A 14,086-nucleotide genomic window follows, 5' to 3' on the forward strand; every position below is an offset into this window, starting at 1 on the left:
GTTAATCCGCCGGCATCGGATTTTACAGCGATGCTGGCGGATACAGCAGGGTGGATATTAGGGACTGTCGGGCCCCTGCAGTGATCAGGCGCACACCGCTCTGGTGCCCGCCCGATCACTAAGACATAATAGTACATCAAAATGCGGCAAGTCACTTGTCGCCATGACGTACTATTACGTCATATGGCGGGAAGGGGTAAAGCGTCTGGCCACTCTATTTTCCCAAGTGTGCTGGAAACACACTTACTACTATAACATTATTGAAAGAGCATCACTGATGTCTTGATTTGTATAGTGCCAAGTTCCAACATGGCTGCTTATGGCAGGGCAATGGGCCAGACCTGTCCATTGAATAACACGCACCGCATGTGAGGCTAGCCCATGAGTGTCATGCACAGTGTAAACAAGCACTAAGTGATAACTGGAGGCACTGGCACATGGCAGATATAGGGGATTCTGGTGCCAGTATACAGTTTAACGTTTCGATTGGCCAACCCCTTTAAGCCTCGCGCTGCCACAATAAAATAAAAAATAAACAAACAGCTCCAACCATTGTAATGTGAAATTAAGGACACCAAATAACAGAGTAATTTTGAAATATGTTGCTCTGCTAGGTAAGAAATGTAGAGATGATAGTTTGAAAAATACTAGTAAGTGTGGGCAGGCAGAATGATGCCCCCAAGGCTAAGACCAATGAGTATGTGGCGATCTGTCGCATCTTTTGCCTGGCAGCAAGCAATGGGGATAGCACAGAACCTCCACTAGGAAGGATAATTTCCTTATTACTTTGTCCTGACTGAGAAAGGTGTAGAATGGTGACTGCGTTTGGCTGCCAGCTATCTGTTATAATGCCCCAATACATATGCATAATCTTGGCCGAGCATACATATGTAGTAAATGGGAGCAGAAGTGGATGTGGCGTGTCTGGAGGCCCCTTGCAGACTGCTACGCTCCTCCCCCATCAGTCTATAAACCCCACTCTCCGCTTTGTAGTTAAACTGCTCTACAGCTGTCAAGGGCCCCTCTTTCACCTTTGGCCCCTGTACAGCTGAACTGGCTGCACAAGCAATGAATGGCAAAGGAGAGAAAGCTTCTGCCAGACTCCTCTGGCAGCAGCTTATCTCCCCTCTAACAAAGGATCGGGCAATACATCTAATGTGTATGCCAGCTTTACTCTTTTTCTGTGTCTTTATTACTTACCTTTACTGGAATTTGTAGGGGTGTCCTTCTTTCCTGACTGCAGATCACCTGTCCCATAAGTTTCTTCCAACCCTTCTATAACTTCAACTTTAATACCAACAAAACCTTCATCCTAGATAATCCAGAGAACAAGATTTTCCATAAATCAAGATCAAAGGGGTTGTCCTGTACATTACAAGCGATGGCCTATCCTCAGGAGTCTGACACCCGGCCCCACCAGCAATCTCCCGTTTCAGACTAGCACTGGAAGTACAAACCATCATATAGTGGATGGAGCTGGTAGCTGCAGTGCTGCTCCCACATACTACAATGGGAGAAGGACTGCAGTAACCACTCTGCCCACTACACAATGGATGGAGCCCTGTGGTACTGGCACCAGAGCTACTGCACCAGATTGTTAGAGGTGTGGGGTGTCAGACCCTCGCCATCACTTGTAAAGGACTGGACAACTCCTTTCATTATACATGCTAAGAATTCATAAACTGTACAGTGTTATTTCCCGAATAATTCATTTTGGAATCTGACAAGAAGTCAGTTCAGCCTACCTGACAGTCCTGAGAGACAATGCGATTTTCATCTGGACCATCCTGAAAATTCACAAGGCTGGGACGTCTCTTTGGTGAATTTTCATAACTGGATTCATCTGTCGATTAATCACACAAAAACTGTGTTTTAACACACTGTGATAGGTACATTGTGATAACTAAATGATGGTTGTATCTTTGTGACCATCAAACCTACTCTCCCCTTTACATCCAGTCTTACCCAGTGATATGAGAGGCTGGTGATTCTCCATCATGACGTCCTTGTACAGATCCCTGTGTTCTTCTAAATACTCCCACTCCTCCATGGAGAGATAGACAGTGACATCATGACTCCTTATAGGAACCTGACTTACAAAATGATACAGTCATCATCCAGACATAGAAGAGTTATGAAACTGCCAAAAAGCAATGGTTGCTATGGGCAACAAAGACAGTTTTTGTTTTAGAGATTTTCACAGATCTGCCCCGATACTCCAGACAGCGCTCACCTCTCCAGTCAGCAGACAAATGATCTTGTTGGTGAGGTCTAGGATCCTTTGCTCATTGTTAATTTCATGTATCAGTGAGAGAGATGATGCTTCCATCATGGGGCTCATTGTCCTGTTCCATGCTCCTGACATAAGTGGGCAGTTGCTCGGGGTGACTGGCTCTCCTGATGTCTTTTTCACTACTGTGGACTCCTGATAAAAATGAAAAAAATATGACTACATTTATAAACATAGGTGTAGTATTCCAACAGTTACCCTCATCTTCCCTCGGAGATAAGAGGGATGTCATCACTTCCAGAATCACTGACCTCTCCAGTAAGTATGTAGATGATCTCCAAGGTGAGATCTAATATTCTCTCAGTTATGAGACCCTTCCCGTTCTCCATCATTAAGACCTTAAATATGGAATCAGGCCTTCATGGATCTAATCAAATATGAGGTACCTTCTGCAAAACAGGAACAATAATACCATGGATTATGCAATAAAGGAAACTGCATATTTTAAAATATATAACTTTCCTTCTAGTAAAAACAGTACATAGGGTCTGCTTCTTTAAGGGGGGGGGGGGGGGGGGGATCTAGAATTCTTCAATCTCTGGGTATGACCTTAAAATCCTACAATGTTTTTAGGGAGGATTTACTGGAGTCACAAACTCTTGAGAGATACCTTTTTTATCATGACTTATCAGTATTATTATTGTCTATATTCATATATTAATATATTCTAACAGTTCTGGAGACTATAGAAGAGGACCGCAGCACAATCAAGTCAAGTCAAGCTTGAAAAAGACCATGTAAGGTCAAAACATTGCACTTCTTTGGTGAATAAACTGCAAAATTGAATTGAAGACTTGAGTGTGCCGCAGTCCTCTTCTATATTCTGGATAAAGTTATGGGACAGTGTATTGTGTGTGTATGATACTATGTATGACATTCTGTATCCTTTGACATATATTTGCAGACATGCCTGGCAGAGATTTCATTCTACAGATGGACACTGTAAAGTGCTCTTCTTCTGGTATCCACAGGTCCCTTGGCAGGGTCCACTGAAGACCGGCATACAAATAAAATAAATTCTAGTTTAGGAGACTGCACTGTTCACGTTGATTATTATATTTTGCTTTCAGATTTATGTTAGCTGGTACTGTGATGGTGGGCCATTATATACTATACAGACTAATATATAATAATATATTATAGCCAAATGAAAGAGTCACATACAGTATATTGGACTGTACTGGAGTGAGAGCGTGATGTTTTTTACATAAGACTGTATGTTGGAGGGGGCTGAAGGGAGCAAAGTGTTGTTATTTCATGGGATTGTATGTTGGAGGGGCTGAACAGAGGGGAGAGATGTTATTTAGACTAGTAATGGTTCCCCTGCGTAAATACTAACCCCTTAGGGTCCATTCACACGTCCGCAAATGGGTCCGCATCCGTTCCGCAATATTGGAAACGGGTGCGGACCCATTCATTCTCAATGGGGCAGGAATGGATGCGGAGAGTACACTATGTGCTCTCCGCATCCGCATTTCTGGAGCACGGCCCCGAACTTCCAGGCCGCGGCTCCGCAAAAAAAATAGAACATGTCCTATTCTTGTCCGTAATTGCGGACAAGAATAGGCAGTTCTATGGGGGGTGCCGGCCGGGTGTATTGCGGATCCGTAATACACCATGGACGTGTGTGGACCCTTAGGCCGTGTTCACACCTCTGCTGTTTATTTCTGTAGTTCTGCTCTGTTAGTGGAGCAGAACAACAAAAACAATGGAATGGCACATAACTGACAAGAACAGAGCTGAGAAGACTCTATTAACTATGATGATATCCGCAAAGAAAGAAATGGGGGTTAGTCAGCACTTACCAATGCGCAGGTGCACGTCTCCATGGCTAAAGGCACAAAAGCAAAAACAAACAATGCTACAGTAGTCTGCAAACACAAATAATCAAGTAAATACAACAGTGCGGCCACACTCACTATAGAAAATGTACTAATACTAAGTTATAAATGTGAGATTCTTGGCAAATACATTTTGTACAAAATTATTTGTGCCTGTCCGACAACGACAAGGTGATCTCTTTAGGACAGGAATCTACACTAAATACCACCTCCTCTTGTGCAATACTGGCCTCCATTAACCAGTTGCCGCAACTGTAACGCCGAAAGGCGTCATCGCGGTGGCTCCCTCAGGCTACGCTAACGCCGATTGGCGTCATCTCGCGTACACAGGCGCGCGCGCTCACAGGAACGAAAGGTAAGAGAGTTGATCTCCAGCCTGCCAGCGGCGATCGTTCGCTGGCAGGCTGGAGATGTGATTTTTTTAACCCCTAACAGGTATATTAGACGCTGTTTTGATAACAGCGTCTAATATACCTGCTACCTGGTCCTCTGGTGGTCCCCTTTGTTTGGATCGACCACCAGAGGACACAGGCAGCTCAGTAAAGTAGCACCAAGCACCACTACACTACACTACACCCCCCCCCCCCGTCACTTATTAACCCCTTATTAGCCCCTGATCACCCCATATAGACTCCCTGATCACCCCCCTGTCATTGATTACCCCCCTGTCATTGATCACACCCCTGTAAAGCTCCATTCAGATGTCCGCATGATTTTTACGGATCCACTGATAGATGGATCGGATCCGCAAAACACATACAGGCGTCTCCCTGGAGCCTTCCAGGGGGGGTGATCACCCCATATAGACTCCCTGATCACCCCCCTGTCATTGATCACCCCCCCTGTCAGGCTGCATTCAGATGTCCGTATGATTTTTACGGATACATGGATCGGATCCGCAAAACACATACGGACATCTGAATGGAGCCTTATAGGGGGGTGATCAATGACAGGGGGGTGATCACCCCATATAGACTCCCTGATCACCCCCCTGTCATTGATCACCCCCCCCTGTCATTGATCACCCCCCCTGTCATTGATCACCCCCCCCGTAAAGCTCCATTCAGACGTCCGCATGATTTTTACGGATCCACTGATAGATGGATCGGATCCGCAAAACGCATACGGACGTCTGAATGGAGCCTTACAGGGGAGTGATCAATGACTGTGGTGATCACCCCCCTGTCATTGATTACACCCCTGTCATTGATCACCCCCCTGTAAAGCTCCATTCAGACGTCCGCATGATTTTTACGGATCCACTGATAGATGGATCGGATCCGCAAAACACATACAGGCGTCTCCCTGGAGCCTTCCAGGGGGGGTGATCACCCCATATAGACTCCCTGATCACCCCCCTGTCATTGATCACCCCCCCTGTCATTGATCACCCCCCCTGTCATTGATCACCCCCCTGTCATTGATCCAAGCTCCATTCAGATGTCCGCATGATTTTTACGGATGCACTGATAGATGGATCGGATCCGCAAAACGCATCCGGACGTCTGAATGAAGCCTTACACGGGCGTGATCAATGACTGTGGTTATCACCCCATATAGACTCCCTGATCACCCCCTGTCATTGATCACCCCCCTGTCATTGATCACCCCCCTGTCATTGATCACCCCCCTGTCATTGATCACCCCCCTGTCATTGATCACCCCCCTGTCATTGATCACCCCTCTGTAAGGCTCCATTCAGATATTTTTTTGGCCCAAGTTAGCGGAATTTTTTTTTTTTTTTCTTACAAAGTCTCATATTCCACTAACTTGTGTCAAAAAATAAAATCTCACATGAACTCACCATACCCCTCACGGAATCCAAATGCGTAAAATTTTTTAGACATTTATATTCCAGACTTCTTCTCACGCTTTAGGGCCCCTAGAATGCCAGGGCAGTATAAATACCCCACATGTGACCCCATTTCGGAAAGAAGACACCCCCAGGTATTCCGTGAGGGGCATATTGAGTCCATGAAAGATTGAAATTTTTGTCCAAAGTTAGCGGAAAGGGAGACTTTGTGAGAAAAAAAATAAAGAAAAAATCAATTTCCGCTAACTTGTGCCAAAAAAAAAAATTTCTATGAACTCGCCATGCCCCTCATTGAATACCTTGGGGTGTCTTCTTTCCAAAATGGGGTCACATGTGGGGTATTTATACTGCCCTGGCATTTTAGGGGCCCTAAAGCGTGAGAAGAAGTCTGGGATCCAAATGTCTAAAAATGCCCTCATAAAAGGAATGTGGGCCCCTTTGCGCATCTAGGCTGCAAAAAAGTGTCACACATCTGGTATCGCCGTACTCAGGAGAAGTTGGGCAATGTGTTTTGGGGTGTCATTTTACATATACCCATGCTGGGTGAGATAAATATCTTGGTCAAATGCCAACTTTGTATAAAAAAATGGGAAAAGTTGTCTTTTGCCGAGATATTTCTCTCACCCAGCATGAGTATATGTAAAAAGACACCCCAAAACACATTGCCCAACTTCTCCTGAATACGGCGATACCACATGTGTGACACTTTTTTGCAGCCTAGGTGGGCAAAGGGGCCCACATTCCAAAGAGCACCTTTAGGATTTCACAGGTCATTTACCTACTTACCACACATTAGGGCCCCTAGAAAATGCCAGGGCAGTATAATTACCCCACAAGTGACCCCATTTTGGAAAGAAGACACCCCAAGGTATTCCGTGAGGGGCATGGCGAGTTCCTAGACTTCTTTTATATTTTTTGTCACATGTTAGCGGAAAATGATGATTTTTTTATTTTAATTTTTTTCCTTACAAAGTCTCAAATATCTTGGCAAAAGACAACTTTTCCCATTTTTTTATACAAAGTTGGCATTTGACCAAGATATTTATCTCACCCAGCATGGGTATATGTAAAATGACACCCCAAAACACATTCCCCAACTTCTCCTGAATACGGAGATACCACATGTGTGACACTTTTTTGCAGCCTAGGTGGGCAAAGGGGCCCATATTCCAAAGAGCACCTTTCGGATTTCACTGGTCATTTTTTACAGAATTTGATTTCAAACTCCTTACCACACATTTGGGCCCCTAGAATGCCAGGGCAGTATAACTACCCCACAAGTGACCCCATTTTGGAAAGAAGACACCCCAAGGTATTCGCTGATGGGCATAGTGAGTTCATGGAAGTTTTTTATTTTTTGTCACAAGTTAGTGGAATATGAGACTTTGTAAGGGAAAAAAATTTAAATAAAAAAATCATCATTTTCCGCTAACTTGTGACAAAAAATATAAAAGTCTAGGAACTCGCCATGCCCCTCACGGAATACCTTGGGGTGTCTTCTTTCCAAAATGGGGTCACTTGTGGGGTAATTATACTGCCCTGGCATTTTCCAGGGGCCCTAATGTGTGGTAAGTAGGTAAATGACCTGTGAAATCCTAAAGGTGCTCTTTGGAATGTGGGCCCCTTTGCCCACCTAAGCTGCAAAAAAGTGTCACACATGTGGTATCGCCGTATTCAGGAGAAGTTGGGCAATGTGTTTTGGGGTGTCTTTTTACATATACTCATGCTGGGTGAGAGAAATATCTCGGCAAAAGACAACTTTTCCCATTTTTTTATACAAAGTTGGCATTTGACCAAGATATTTATCTCACCCAGCATGGGTATATGTAAAATGACACCCCAAAACACATTGCCCAACTTCTCCTGAGTACGGCGATACCAGATGTGTGACACTTTTTTGCAGCCTAGATGCGCAAAGGGGCCCACATTCCTTTTAGGAGGGCATTTTTAGACATTTGGATCCCAGACTTCTTCTCACGCTTTAGGGCCCCTAAAATGCCAGGGCAGTATAAATACCCCACATGTGACCCCATTTTGGAAAGAAGACACCCCAAGGTATTCAATGAGGGGCATGGCGAGTTCATGGAAGTTTTTATTTTTTGTCACAAGTTAGTGGAATATGAGACTTTGTAAGAAAAAAATAAAATAAAAAAAAATCATCATTTTCCGCTAACTTGTGACAAAAAATAAAAAGTTCTATGAACTCACTATGCCCATCAGCGAATACCTTAGGGTGTCTACTTTCCGAAATGGGGTCATTTGTGGGGTGTTTGTACTGTCTGGCCATTGTAGAACCTCAGGAAACATGACAGGTGCTCAGAAAGTCAGAGCTGCTTCAAAAAGCGGAAATTCACATTTTTGTACCATAGTTTGTAAACGCTATAACTTTTACCCAAACCATTTTTTTTTTACCCAAACATTTTTTTTTTATCAAAGACATGTAGAACAATAAATTTAGAGCAAAATTTATATATGGATGTCGTTTTTTTTGCAAAATTTTACAACTGAAAGTGAAAAATGACATTTTTTTGCAAAAAAATCGTTAAATTTCGATTAATAACAAAAAAAGTAAAAATGTCAGCAGCAATGAAATACCACCAAATGAAAGCTCTATTAGTGAGAAGAAAAGGAGGTAAAATTCATTTGGGTGGTAAGTTGCATGACCGAGCAATAAACCGCTAAAGTTGTGGACTGCCGATTTGTAAAAAAGGGCCTGGTCTTTAGGGGGGTATAAACCTGTGGTCCTTAAGTGGTTAAATGCATGGAGAGGAGGCTACAGCTTTATACCTGCACTAATTAAAATCAGCCTATGGGACAGACAGGTTAGGTCACATTTATGATGTAGCATTAGTACATTTCTATAGTGAGTATGGCACTGTCGTATTTACTTTATTGTTTGTGTTTGCAGATTGCTGTTGCATTATATTTGTTTTTGCTTTTGTGCTTTCAGTCATGGCGATGTGCAGGGTACTTTCACACTAGTGGCAAGTAACTCTGGCAGGCTGTTCCGACGGGTGAACAGCCTGTCGGATCCGTGCTGCCGCTAGTGCACACGTGCCCCCGGACTACCGCTCCAGCCCCATTGACTATAATGGGGTAGGCCAGAGTTCTGGTGGCAGCACGGCAAACATGCAGAGAGGCGGACAGAATAAGTGTCGTCGTTTTATTCCGGCCACCTCTTGGCATGTTTGCCGTGCTGCCGCCAGACTCCCTTGCATAACGGAAACGGGACGGATCCGTTTTGCAGCCCATAGACTTCTATTATGACTAATGAATAACTGAATGCCTCTAAATGCATTCCGTTATGCATTCCGTCACAGAATTGCATTATGTAGTATAAAGACCAGCACTCCGTAATTCCAATGATGAAAAAAGGTTTCTTTTATTCGTCACCCATGTGTGACGAATAAAAGAAACCTTTTTTCATCATTGGAATTACGGAGTGCTGGTCTTTATACTACAAATATTCAGGTATCTACCTCTTGACCGCGCACCTGGACCGCGACTGATGCGCAGTGCCGCCCATTCATTTATCTTATAGAATTGCATTATGGTCCGTGATAACGGAATCCATAACTCAATTCTGCTTTTACCACCAAACGAAGCGTGAACAGATTTCAAAATATTAAATTCGCTCATCTCTAGATGCCAGGATGGCATCCACAGAGGTAGATTTAGTGTAGGTTTCTGTCCTAAAGAGATCGTCTTGCTGTTGGCGGACAGGCACAAATAATTTTGTAGAAAATGTATTTGCCAAGAATCTCACATTTATAACGTAGCATTAGTACAATTTCTATAGTCAGTATGGCACGATTGTATTTATTTTGTTGTTTGCAGAGTTCTGTTGCATTGAGTTGCAGCCATCCAGAAGCTTTTCTAAGATGTTGCATTTTTCCTGTACTGCGCCTAAGTACTAGCAGCAAAGTGGCAAATGCCTTTAATTTAGTGATTAATATTAATAATGTATTATTAATAGTGACATAGAAGTTACTACTCTTCCAGCATGGAGACTGATTTCTGGCATAAATTGCATGGAGCAGGAAAGAGTCACATTATGTTCCACTGCAACATAAGAAGACAACCTGGCGTAGCTCAGTATCTGCTCTGTGTAGACGAATATGACGCACGCCATTGTAAAGTTACATTCAGATGTCCTATTAGGTGGTAGACCATATGAGAGCAAAGAAAAAGTGGAGCAGTTACCTATAGCAACCAATCTGGTTCAGCTTTAATTTTTACAAAGGGCCTCTGAAGAATGAGATGGTATATGGTTGCTATGGGCAACTGCTTCATTTTTTTTCTCTCCTTGTAACAGTTTTGGTAACTAAGGCTTAAGGCTACATTCACACAAACGTATTTTGTTTCCATGTTCGTTCCATTTTTCTTTTGCGGATTGGATGAGGACCCATTCATTTCAACGGTTCCACAAAAAATGCAGACAGGACATCGTGTGCTGTCCACATCCGTGTGTCCGTTCCGTAGCCCCGCAAAAAATATAGAGCATTTCCTATTCTTGTCCGTTTTGTCCATTTTGCAGACAAGTATAGGCATTGTTGCAATGGATCTGCAAAAGAAACTGATGCAATACGGATGCCAAAAGGACGTCATCCACATTTTTTGCGGATCAGTGTTTTGCGGACCGCAAAACACATACGGTCATGTAAATGCAGCCTAATAATAACAAAATCAACACTAACAGCTTCAGCCGCAGACGGTAAATAATAATTTAAAAGAAATTAAATATGATGTATTGTAAATTATACAATAATAATAGTAGTTACTACAAACAATATAGGATTATTATTTAGTGGGTCTTGTAATAACTCATATCCTGTAACAATATTTTATTTATTCTCATGCTCCTATTATTCATCAGAGCTTTATTATTGATTACCAATAATATGTCATTACAAGAGATGTCACAATAGAACTGTAAGAAATCCAGCAATTACCTGCAGGAGGCTCAGAGCCGAGTCGCACACAGCTCCTCTACAACTGCCCAGTGACACAGGAAATTAAAGAAGGCATGCTGGGGATTGTAGTCATCCATGGGCAGAAGAGGATTCTGGGAGTTATCACTTATACAAAAGAAGGTTTTGTACTGAAGTATGAATAACCACTGGTAGGATGGATTTGCCACGTCTGTCCACAACAAAATGGCCGCTATATATATACTCCTGACAATCGGTGCAATTCACTGTGTTCCAGTTCTCTCTCTAGTTTTCTTTCGGGGCGGATGATGTCTCTCGCGACTATGTGCGGTACAGTTCAGGATCCTGGGCTGGTAGAGTACACTGTATATTTTTTTTTTTTATGTCCGAGTCACCCAACTCTGATTCAAAAACCACCAAGGATCGGACTGAAGTGGTAGTGATAGCTTCCGGTGCAGAGGTGAAGCGCAGGAAGCTAGGAGAGACATTGCTGTGACTGGCAGCAGCTACGGGCAGCTGTTATATTCCAGGGACTTGTTATTTAGCAATAAATAAAGGGTGTCATAATTGTGAATGTTTGCCACTGGAAAATAATGCCTGCTGCATTTCTTTAGCTGCCTTATGCACCTCCGCTCATGTTTTTTTTTAGGGTTTTACTTCATTAAGGAACAAAACACTAAATGAAATGTGCAACCAAGACCGTAGGAATGTGGTGATGGTTAATATGGAATCTGTTCCTCTGTAAGCATCTCTTGCAGAGCCCCAAAAAGGAGGACATATGTACCAGCTGTACATATATAATTATATACAGGGAATGCCCAGGTTATACCAGCATGGTCCATGTCACTATATACATGAAGATGTATAACTTATACCAGCTGTACATATATAATTATTTACAGGGGATGCCCAGGTTATACCAGCATGATCCATATCACTATATACATGAAGATATATAACTTATACCAGCTGTACATATATAATTATTTACAGGGGATGCCCAGGTTATACCAGCATGGTCCATATCACTATATACATGAAGATATATAACTTATACCAGCTGTACATATATAATTATTTACAGGGGATGCCCAGGTTATACCAGCATGGTCCATATCACTATATACATGAAGATGTATAACTTATACCAGCTGTACATATATAATTATTTACAGGGGATGCCCAGGTTATACCAGCATGGTCCATATCACTATATACAAGAAGATGTATAACTGATACCAGCTGCCCAGCTGTACATATATAATCATATAAGGAGATACCAGGTTATACCAGCATGGTCCATATCACTATATACAAGAAGATGTATAACTTATACCAGCTGTACATATATAATTATATACAGGGGATACCCAGGTTATTACAGCATGGTCCATATCACTATATACAAAAAGATTTATAACTTATACCAGCTGTACATATATAATTATATACAGGAGATGCCCAGGTTATAACAGCATGGTCCATATCACTATATACATGAAGATGTATGACTTATACCAGTTGTACATATATAATTATATATAGGAGATACCCAGGTTATTACAGCATGGTCCATATAACTATATACATGAAGATATATAACATACCAATTGTGTATATATTTAATTATATATAGGAGATACCAGGTTATTACAGCATGGTCCATATCACTATATACAAGAAGACGTATAACTTATACCAGCTGTAGATATATAATTATATACAGGGAGTGCAGAATTATTAGGCAAGTTGTATTTTTGAGGATTAATTTTATTATTGAACAACAACCATGTTCTCAATGAACCCAAAAAACTCATTAATATCAAAGCTGAATATTTTTGGAAGTAGTTTTTAGTTTGTTTTTAGTTTTAGCTATTTTAGGGGGATATCTGTGTGTGCAGGTCACTATTACTGTGCATAATTATTAGGCAACTTAACAAAAAACAAATATATACCCATTTCAATTATTTATTTTTACCAGTGAAACCAATATAACATCTCAACATTCACAAATATACATTTCTGATATTCAAAAACAAAACAAAAACAAATCAGTGACCAATATAGCCACCTTTCTTTGCAAGGACACTCAAAAGCCTGCCATCCATGGATTCTGTCAGTGTTTTGATCTGTTCACCATCAACATTGCGTGCAGCAGCAACCACAGCCTCCCAGACACTGTTCAGAGAGGTGTACTGTTTTCCCTCCTTGTAAATCTCACATTTGATGATGGACCACAGGTTCTCAATGGGGTTCAGATCAGGTGAACAAGGAGGCCATGTCATTAGATTTTCTTCTTTTATACCCTTTCTTGCCAGCCACGCTGTGGAGTACTTGGACGCGTGTGATGGAGCATTGTCCTGCATGAAAATCATGTTTTTCTTGAAGGATGCAGACTTCTTCCTGTACCACTGCTTGAAGAAGGTGTCTTCCAGAAACTGGCAGTAGGACTGGGAGTTGAGCTTGACTCCATCCTCAACCCGAAAAGGCCCCACAAGCTCATCTTTGATGATACCAGCCCAAACCAGTACTCCACCTCCACCTTGCTGGCGTCTGAGTCGGACTGGAGCTCTCTGCCCTTTACCAATCCAGCCACGGGCCCATCCATCTGGCCCATCAAGACTCAGTCTCATTTCATCAGTCCATAAAACCTTAGAAAAATCAGTCTTGAGATATTTCTTGGCCCAGTCTTGACGTTTCAGCTTGTGTGTCTTGTTCAGTGGTGGTCATCTTTCAGCCTTTCTTACCTTGGCCATGTCTCTGAGTATTGCACACCTTGTGCTTTTGGGCACTCCAGTGATGTTGCAGCTCTGAAATATGGCCAAACTGGTGGCAAGTGGCATCTTGGCAGCTGCACGCTTGACTTTTCTCAGTTCATGGGCAGTTATTTTGCGCCTTGGTTTTTCCACACGCTTCTTGCGACCCTGTGGACTATTTTGAATGAAACGCTTGATTGTTCGATGATCACGCTTCAGAAGCTTTGCAATTTTAAGAGTGCTGCATCCCTCTGCAAGATATCACACTATTTTTTACTTTTCTGAGCCTGTCAAGTCCTTCTTTTGACCCATTTTGCCTAATAATTATGCACACCTAATATAGGGTGTTGATGTCATTAGACCACACCCCTTCTCATTACAGAGATGCACATCACCTAATATGCTTAATTGGTAGTAGGCTTTCGAGCCTATACAGCTTGGAGTATTACAACATG

General features: G+C 42.4%; 1 protein-coding gene across 1 annotated transcript in view; it reads right to left on the reverse strand.

The window, feature by feature from the left end:
- Window positions 1–11,407, reverse strand: part of LOC121005092 (oocyte zinc finger protein XlCOF7.1-like) — a 45,415-nt gene extending 34,008 nt beyond the window's left edge. The window contains exons 1-6 of the mRNA XM_040437634.1: window positions 10,897–11,407; window positions 2,542–2,679; window positions 2,234–2,425; window positions 1,966–2,089; window positions 1,746–1,843; window positions 1,201–1,312 (exon numbers count right to left, since the gene is read on the reverse strand). Coding sequence (XP_040293568.1) covers window positions 1,201–1,312; window positions 1,746–1,843; window positions 1,966–2,089; window positions 2,234–2,425; window positions 2,542–2,622 — 607 coding nt within the window. The 5' untranslated portion in view covers window positions 2,623–2,679; window positions 10,897–11,407. The remainder of the gene's footprint in view (window positions 1–1,200; window positions 1,313–1,745; window positions 1,844–1,965; window positions 2,090–2,233; window positions 2,426–2,541; window positions 2,680–10,896) is intronic.
- Between the last annotated feature and the right edge of the window lie 2,679 nt (window positions 11,408–14,086).

Source organism: Bufo bufo, chromosome 6, assembly GCF_905171765.1.
Source record: "Bufo bufo chromosome 6, aBufBuf1.1, whole genome shotgun sequence".
Classification (NCBI taxonomy): Eukaryota; Metazoa; Chordata; class Amphibia; order Anura; family Bufonidae; genus Bufo; species Bufo bufo.